At 39.6% G+C, this 9,393-nt stretch overlaps 1 protein-coding gene across 2 annotated transcripts; it reads left to right on the forward strand.

The window, feature by feature from the left end:
• Positions 1 to 495: 495 nt before the first annotated feature.
• spns3 (SPNS lysolipid transporter 3, sphingosine-1-phosphate (putative)) lies at positions 496 to 6,124 on the forward strand. 2 transcript variants are annotated; one of them, XM_028421091.1, is made up of 13 exons: positions 496 to 1,157; positions 1,855 to 2,104; positions 2,178 to 2,243; positions 2,381 to 2,517; positions 2,832 to 2,983; positions 3,378 to 3,444; positions 3,560 to 3,702; positions 3,780 to 3,914; positions 4,009 to 4,198; positions 4,310 to 4,375; positions 4,448 to 4,546; positions 4,651 to 4,822; positions 5,350 to 6,124. In XM_028421091.1, the coding sequence occupies exons 2-13, from the start codon at positions 1,876 to 1,878 to the stop codon at positions 5,439 to 5,441; spliced, it is 1,548 nt and encodes a 515-aa protein (XP_028276892.1). In that variant the 5' UTR covers positions 496 to 1,157; positions 1,855 to 1,875; the 3' UTR covers positions 5,442 to 6,124. The 2 variants fall into 2 exon arrangements, with proteins under 2 accessions (XP_028276892.1, XP_028276891.1); XM_028421090.1 differs by having other exon boundaries at positions 501 to 1,157; positions 5,347 to 6,124.
• The last annotated feature ends 3,269 nt before the right edge of the window (positions 6,125 to 9,393 follow it).

Raw genomic sequence — 9,393 nt, forward strand, 5'->3', positions numbered from 1 at the left:
TCTGCCATTTATAGCAGTTCTTATACAGCAACCAGTACTGACAAATGGGAAAAGTCACAATACTGATACAAATAAATCTTAAAAAGTCAAATATGAAGAGACATACTGGGACATTCAGCTCTCTCTCTCTCTCTCTCTCTCTCTCTTTATCACTCACAGTTTTATTTTTAACCACTATATTTTTATTCAAGGGTGAGAAATGAGCTTATGTTCTGACTGAGGAAGTTGATTAGTAGATAAGAATCTGCCATTCTTGTCAGTGGAAGCCACACATGCAGCTGTGATCATGGGTGATCAGTTTATCAGTCTCTTTATCTTTTTTTTTGCCACAGTGTTATAGTTGATGTTCAGCTACACCAGAGACTCTCAGAACAAGCTGACACAGATGGCTGCAGCTGTGCTGACTATTCAAGGTTTGTGTAACATTTACATAAAATTAACATGCCTTTACAATTATTATGACTAAACAAGTTAGGTTTTATATTTTGTAAAGTTTGGATGGAAAAGCAATTACATGGTGTTATTTTTTATAGATTTAAAGCTTTGCTGTCTCACAAGTATAAGTTAATGCTTGAACAGCTGATATGATATTGTGTCTAGAATTCAAGTGAGAAGATGAATGCTTTTACTGCATGAGTTTCACAATCTCTTTCACTTGACAAACTATTAGGTGTTTCATTATACTCATGTTCCTTTTCATACATGAGAATGTTAAACTTAATTCAGCCATTGAGTTTCAACCCATTGTTTGTATGGGGTAAAGAGTTGACTCTCTGAGTCATGACTGTCATAGACGCCTCAGCTTCCGTTTCATATGAAGCCTTTTCGAATTGAATAATGAGTCAGGCCATGGTATGATGAGGTTCTTCTTTGGGGTTATTTCGTCCTGTCCTATTATAGAATGTAAAATAAATACAAAGACAGGCGGAAAATGAAAATGACATGTGGCTTGTTTTTGCAGCATTGCATGACAGTGCATGATCTGTGTGAAAGCATATGACCAGCCCAGAGTGGGCAGGTCCCTAATTTGATATTTCTTGAGGCATGTTAACTGGGGCCTCAGTCAGTTTCTTCCAGCCTCGGCGACACACACTGAGAGCCACGCTGTTCTCTGCAAACATGGAGTGAATCGAAACGAAAACAGGAGCCGTTAAAAGGTAAGCTCTCACATTTTAGGCAGTTTTAATAGCTTATTGGTTAAATCTATGATAATGGATACATGAACAATAACATCACAGACAATGTGTTTGACAAAACACGTTTGGAGCCTGTAAAGCTTTAACTGCACTATGAGGTTTAGACATTTTGCGCACAGTAGTCCCACTGTTAAATTCTCTAAACTGTACGAATTCATGTCAACTATCATTTCCAACATATTACTTTCATTTTTAAACGCCGCCATGGTCTAAATCCATTTTGTGGTTTGTAAGAGTAGTAAAAGAGCTTAAAAAGAGTTCACTAAATGTCCTTCTTCTCCTTTTTTAGTTGCAACAATATGTTCCTACACTGTTGTGTAATTACTTTTTGTGTCACAGGAACTATTTCTGAAGTGTCTCCACAAACCATATTAACTGATTTTGCCCAAACTAGATTACTGCTGTGAAGCAGGACTTCAAACACAATACATGAGAACTGTATTACACTTCTTATCATGCGCTGTCAGTTAATAAATGTACAGTGTGACAGAGGCTTATTGTTCAGCACTTATATCATTTATTTAGGAAGAGTTGCTCCAACTGTATTTAAAAACGTCACACTTTATATGTTTGTTCCTGTGTGGATTTCTCAAAACATGTGTTTTTAAACTACTAGCTGTGACATTAACACTGCTTGTCGTCTGTTCTTCATTTCCAGGTGAATAAAGAGCTGCTCACTATGGAGCCAAAGGGATCAGTGACGTCCACTCAGGATGTACCTCCAGTACCTCGATGGAGTGTGGGCTCCGGCTCTGGTCTACGTTATGGCTCTTTTGTTAACAGCATTTCATCACTCACACAAAACACAGAAGAGAAACCAGCTGTATCCCCTAAGCGAGCTCACATAGCCATTGCTGTTCTTTGCTATGTTAACCTGCTCAACTACATGGAGCGATACACAATAGCAGGTTGGATGATCTCCTAGATGACACAATGCATATGAATATAATGCCTCTAATTTTGTTCTTTTTTGTCATACAGGTGTCCTCCCTGACATCCAGAAAGTCTTCCGTTTAACAGACAGTACAGCTGGACTCATACAAACAGGTATTTGTGCTGCAGAAATCAGTCTGTTGATATGATTTGATTCTTGTGGGAGAAAATGTTCCATGATCTGTTTCTGAGAACAAATGAGTCAACTTGACATATAATAAAGATGGGTTCTTTAACCAGTGTATTCACAGTTTTTATCTGCAGTTTCCTACTTCTGGCCCCTCTCTTTGGTTACCTCGGTGACCGCTACAATCGAAAGTACATCATGATTGGTGGTTTGACCGTATGGCTCCTGACTGCAGCTGGCAGCTCGTTAGTCTCTGAGTCAGTAAGTGAGACATGTTCACACATTCCTACTAAAAAAAGAGGAACTCATCACAACATGTTCTGTGTCAAAAGCACAGTTTCATCATGCATTCAGCCTTCAACAAGACATGCACCAAGGTGTTAGTGCAATAATACTTACATAAGACAAACAACAACAACAAGAATGTAAAACCATGTTAGTTGTGTTAAGTGATCATTTTTATTGAACTCAAACATTCCCCGTGCTGGAAGAAACAAAAATAAAAGCAAGCTATAGGTTGAATAACTGAGATTATTCTGAGTTTAATGTCTTTTTTATTTCTTGGTTTAATTCAGCAATTCTGGCTACTTGTGGTGTTGCGAGCGCTGGTTGGTATAGGAGAAGCCAGCTACTCCACTGTCGCTCCCACCATCATCGGTGACCTCTTCAGTGGTGGTAAACGGAGCATCATGATCTGTATCTTCTACATCTTTATCCCTGTTGGAAGGTTAGACGCCGTTTACTTTTATCTTTTTTTGCATCTTTTGAAACTTCTGCTGGAAATCTCTGTAAATCCTGATTTGATCTTGTGGCTTTGACCGCAGTGCATTTAGCATAATGGCTCTGCATGGTTCCACAGCAGGGTTACAAAGTCACTGGCAACAGCTGATCAAAGTGTTTATCAGATGGAGCTCTTGCTGCATGACAGTCAGCAGAAGAATTTTACATGTTCATAGAACAAGCACATCACACACACAGGTCTACAGCTCTATATGTGACGATCTGTTAAGTGTGACTTGAAGAAAAAGCATGAAAAATGTCTGCATCTTGCATTGATTCATGCAACACTGTGTTACAGACATGTCACTAAGCATGCTTACAGCTGCTGCGTGTGTTTTCAGTGGTCTTGGATACATAACAGGAGCTGGATCTGCTGCACTCACAGGGGACTGGCGCTGGGGTCTCAGGGTGAGATTCAGATTGATCCATACAGAGTGATTGAAATTAGGCTTGGTTGTTTGTCAAGGCCATCGTGATATGACGCATACCTCAAAATGCTGTTGTTGTTGTTCTGTGTTGTCAGGTGACACCCCTTTTGGGTATAGTGGGGCTCATCTTGATGGTCTTCTTATGCCCTAACCCAGCCAGAGGTGCTGCAGAAACCCACGGAGAGGAAGTTACTGGGCAGAGCTCCTACCTGGAGGATGTCAAGTATCTTCTGAAAAAGTAGGATGTAGACACAAATATTTTTACTGCAATATTTGCTTAATAACGCATTTTCTTATGTGTGTATCTGACTCCAGTAAAAGCTATGTGTTGTCATCGCTGGGAGTGACAGCTTTGGCCTTCCTCACCGGAGCCCTGGCCTTCTGGTTGCCTACTTTTCTGTCCAGAGCTCCACAGCAGTGTACTAAAGAGCCCTGCAACTCCAATGACAGGTGCAGCGTGCTCTTTGACCTGCATCACCCTTTAAATTCCTAACCCAATGCTACAATCTTTCAACAATGCTGTTTCCTTCTGCATTCTTTACAGTTATATATTTGGTGCCGTGACGGTGGCAACAGGCATTCTGGGAGGAGGTCTCGGCACTAGTCTCTCCAGACATTTCAGGGATAAGATGCCAAACGCAGACCCGATCATCTGTGCTGTGGGCATGCTGGGATCAGTCCCCTGCCTTTTCATCACCATCTTTGTGGCGTCAGTAAACATTCCAACCACTTATGTAAGAAACTGAGGACAACATTAGCATTTATAATGTCAGATAATGCCACCTATCAATCACTCTTGTGCTGATTGAATAGTGAGTCAGTGTCTCTTCTATGTGTCATTTCAGGTGTTCATTTTCTTGGGTGAACTGCTGCTCTCGCTGAACTGGGCCGTCCTGGCTGACATACTGCTGGTGAGTCTGAAAGGAGCATTTTCTAAATTGAAATAAGAAATAAGAAACAGTTTTGTCCATTTCATGTTTCAGTATGTTGTAACACCAACCAAAAGAGCCACAGCTGAGGCTCTACAGATCACAGTTGGTCACCTCCTGGGTGATGCTGGCAGTCCTTACCTAATCGGAGTGGTGAGACTTCCTTTTCTATTGATTTCCTTCATTTCAACTCAACCTCTGCAAACTTAAGGAAGCCTTTTTCCACACTAATGCTATTTTCACACTTATTCTGGCAGATCTCTGTTTCTATAAATGCATCTAATCCTCACACATCTGACTGGGGATTCCACAGTCTGAAGTACAGCCTCCTGCTCTGCCCATTTATCGGGGTGGTCGGTGGAATATTTTTCCTCATTACTGCCATTTACATCACTGAAGACAGGAGAGCAGTTCAGCTATTGATCGAAGGTAATGCACAACCAAACACACACAAAATAAATGCACAATGTAAACAAGGCTGCGGCTGCACTGAGCTTTGAGCGAGTACTTCATGTATCTCTGTACAGTGGTTTTGTGTATGTGACATATAATTCATTCCAGGCCATTTGTCATACACGCACAGTGAGTCCATTCTGAACAACAGTCCTCTATTCAGCTCACTTTCTACATGATAGCTCTCACCCTCATGCAATTACAAACAAATTCTCCTTATCCGCACACATACTCCAAAAACACACAAGCAGTGTGCTTTTCTGGAAACTGACCGGCAGAGGTGGGCCAAAGCTGATAAAGACAACATTGTCTTCCTGGTTTGGATCCAAACTGACCACATTCTTTCCATTCTGTTAATTGGAGAATGAGATAGCTGCTGCAACAGGACAAATCAGCTGGCATCATCTCCGTGGATAAAACTGGGTTCTGGTTCAAGCACAGGCATTTCTTTGATGCTGTGGAGTAAAATGTCTCAAATGTGTGTGTGTGTGTGTTTTCAGAAGATCTGCAACCACAGCTGGGTCTCACACCTGCACCATCCATGGAACTGAGCAACAAGGCAGATGAAGCTGGCCAGAAGCAGCCAAGCAATTAATATGTATAAGCTTGAGTTAAGTTATAACTGCTGTTGAGAAGAACAGGATGTACGGTATGAGCTGACTTGACGAAAATCTTTTTTTGTCATGTTACACCTATTTATAGATGCAGAGAAAACTTGTTAATTCACACCTTTGGATCTGGCTCACTTCAGCACTCTTATCTGGCCTTAATGGCTGCACTCGACACCTCTGAGTCACAAGCGGGTCAGACCACATCTCCACCAAAATGAACCACATAAACTACAATTGGCCCAGATTCGAGCCACTATAACTTACTGTGCCACATCTTAGCCAAAAGAGGCCCAACTTAAATTTGGCAGTTTTGAGCCACATGCTATTTTACATGTGGGCCACTAGAGGCTCACATCCATTTAATTTTTTACCCAGATTGAAGGCCACGAGTGTCATATCAATGCCAGAAGTGGGTCACGTTTGCTTGCTGTTTGGGAATAAATGCAGCAATTTGTTCATTCAGGCTTAAACTGAAAAATCATCAGTTTGTCTCAAAGGTCTTTAAGTCTAAACAGCCACCACAATTTGGACAGAATGTACTCTTTTTTTCACAGTATAATTTCACAGTGAAAGTGGCACCGTGTGGTATACTTGAAATGTAAAAGCTTTTCTATTTTTGAGATTGTTGTTTTTTTATATTATATTAAAACATTTGCAAGGAAAACCATTCCAGACATTTCTTAAGTTCATTATAGCAAATAAGCTACAACAATTATATTAATAGGTAACAAAGTGAATGTCATCACCAGAATATGACATGTGATTTATTTTATCAGAAGGACAGTGGACTTTAGAAAGTCTAAACCTACATGTTTAACACCAAACACCTACCACAATTGAAATGTAGCAGGAAAATGAAATTGTCTCATAATCAGTGTGTAGACTTTTACAGGATAATAATGGACCTATAAGAGTTCAAAGCCAGCCTTGGCACAAGACTGATGCAGCGTAATGGATTATACTTCCATACTTACACAATAGACACATTAAAAATACATATTACATATTATTTACATTACATACATATTATTAAAAATATACAATATGAGAAATATTTTAAATAATAAATTATTTGTATTATTAAAAATAACTTGAGAGTTGGTCTTCAAAAAGCCTTTTTTCCAAAAGGTACATCTTGATGAAGGAGGATCGTATAATCACGGTTGTCATATTTGGAAAAATACGGGATATTGAGTGTGACAGAACAGAAGTGAACAATCACGAAACAAACAAACAGCCACACAATTCTACAGCAGAGCTTCTCTATATCATGTTCTCCAGATATGGTTAAAACTGCGTGTCTAAGAAGAGCAGGTTCCTTCACTGAAGATAAGAGCCCTCATGTCAGACATCTGCTGTACCTAACACAAAGGCTAGATACAGAGTGAATGTTCTTTACAGTCAGTACAAAACAGGATAACAAAGGCTGACAAAGAATTAGAAAACACTGGACATCCTCAGAGATTCTCATGGACTTCACAAATAATGAGGTCAACAGGATAACAGTTCTGAAACATTTTGTTCATAGAATCAAGGCATTCACACCTATTACAGCAGAAAAAGGGACCATAAGTGAGGAAAACCTGCCACACAGCACATGGTCTGCTGCCCCTCCCTCCCTCAGGAGAACAATCAGCTCAGAGCAGCTGCCTCTGACAATTTTAGGTGCAGGTGGTTAACATACCTAAACCTGAAGGCACTTTATGTAATTCAACATAATTTATATATCATTTTTGGATTCTATTATTATTATAATATATAAAACAGCTATTACTATTTCTGTAATCCTTGGTACTGGATAATGTTTCTGTGATTACAGCAAAAGAAATCTACTGAACATTCAACTGTCTTTCATAGATAATCCTCAAAAGAACTAAATCGCTAGCTGGATTCAGTGCTGATCTGAATCTTATCTGCTTATCTTTAGTACACACAACTCTCCTCAACACTGCTGATGCCCATCCTTGCAGATCTCTCTCTTCCACATCCAAACCCTTGACACCGATGCTGAATTTGCCCACGTATCCATATTGAGGATCATCACATTAACCTCTCCATCCATGAATATCCCAGCCAGTGTACAGCTGCTGCCTCCTAATGAGGGCCAGAGGGGCCTTAGGCTGGACCACAACATATGCATACAATTGATTCTAAAAACTGAGAAACTTTCTAATGTTAACTCTCTCAGCTACTCTTTATTTTAAAAATCTAATTTCACTATACATTATAGTGTATCCTGCCTGTATTTCAAGCATCATCTTTGCACTGTAAGCAATGCAATGCAACACAGCATATTCTACTATCTTGACCACTAGAGGGCGCAGATGCATCACTTTTAAAAATGTTATCAGGAGAATCCCAGTTGTCCTCCATTAGTGAGGCATAATGAATTTAGCAGATGTTCACAGAGACCTTCAGAAGTAACGACGTAAAAGTGTTTATGTTTGCATGAACACAGTGAGCAGAGATGCTGTAATGGTCTTTAAATCCCTTTGTGAGGGGGAAACATTATTGCATGTAATGATCTTACTGGGAGGATAATGTATTTAGGTCATTAGTTCTGCTGTTAAAAGACAAATTAAGATTTCACAGAAGACAAAACAATGGAAAACGATGGAAAAAGGAAAATTATATAAAAAAAAATTATTTAAAAAATATTATCTGTACTATTGAACAGTGCACATCAATTTTCACTACACAAGCACATATGCAGTATTTAAACACTGCAACATAAACCCACATAATGAGTACATACATAATCCCACTACTGCAGTGTTAGGACTCAGACACTATTTATTCCATGGTACAACAGACACATAGCAATATGAAGTATGTTTAGCAGTATAAATATAACATACAACATAACAAATCAAACATCTCAAACTCAACATGTTGACCCTGTGTATGTATATAAAATGCTTGTAATGTTTGTAATACCACATTATATTCAGAATAAATGGAAAAAGCACCAGCTGCCACACTCTGTTTCTCCTTTAAGAAGAAGAACCTCCTGTCTTATTTCATACAGGATTACAAAATTAGTTTTCACACTGTATGGTGAAGGCGTGTGTGATATTAAAGGCAGAAGAGGTAAGAGGTATGTAACACAAGACAGTACAGGCTGAAATCCAGCTGTGATTGAGCTCGACTTTAATCATTTCTCTCACGATTGAGAAGAAAAGTGACACAGATGGCAGCTACAGTACAGACGTGTATTAAACCAACCACGTCACTTGTGACATCAACTGCATCCTAAATGGAGACTGTAAACCTGTGACCTCTGCGGAGTTCATGGAACATGATCGTATTAACATTCTCTCTTGTCAAAGACATATTTTTACATACCCTGCTGTGACAGCCCCCTGTCAATCAAATTCTAAACAGTTCAGACAGCTGCTGCAGAGAGCACCCCAACGTCCCGTCTGGCAAATCCTAACAGCTGCATGTCATTGCATGTCCCCATTGTTTTCTACTGGAGTAAAGCATACTGGGAGGTCAAAGGTCACTACCCCTGTCATGCTCAGGTACAAGGCCTTGCAGTGTTTGTGCTGCATTATCATCACATTATGAGAATAACCTAACAATCTGAGTTGTAACTTTTATTGCTGATTGAAGGCATTTCTGACCACACATTTCCTATTAAAATGTTGAAACTGTCGGCCAAAGCTGACATTTACAAATGGATGAAGGCTGTGGTTCAAGGACGCTGAGCTATTGTTAAGTGGTTCATTGCTTTATTGTGGCGTAACCTGGTATTTCCTTTTGTTTTTGAACATTTCAGCCCTAAGCTTGTAATTTTCCAGAAGTTATGCGATTGCTCAGTACGCTGAGGGAATAGATTGGGCTGCATGACATATGAATAACAAGCAAGCACAGACGCACACTAAAAGGTATGTGCAAAACATTCTAGAGGTAACAGTTCAACCTGTAATTAAA

This window comes from Parambassis ranga, chromosome 14 (assembly GCF_900634625.1).
Source record: "Parambassis ranga chromosome 14, fParRan2.1, whole genome shotgun sequence".
NCBI lineage: Eukaryota > Metazoa > Chordata > Actinopteri > Ambassidae > Parambassis > Parambassis ranga.

Bases quoted from the DNA above. Each gene is read 5' to 3' on its own strand.
- spns3 (XM_028421090.1), top strand. From the start codon at position 1,876: ATGGAGCCAAAGGGATCAGTGACGTCCACTCAGGATGTACCTCCAGTA. The intron at 2,518-2,831 runs GTAAGTGAGACA...GGTTTAATTCAG, and splicing joins GCTCGTTAGTCTCTGAGTCA to CAATTCTGGCTACTTGTGGT. The intron at 2,984-3,377 runs GTTAGACGCCGT...GTGTGTTTTCAG, and splicing joins ATCTTTATCCCTGTTGGAAG to TGGTCTTGGATACATAACAG.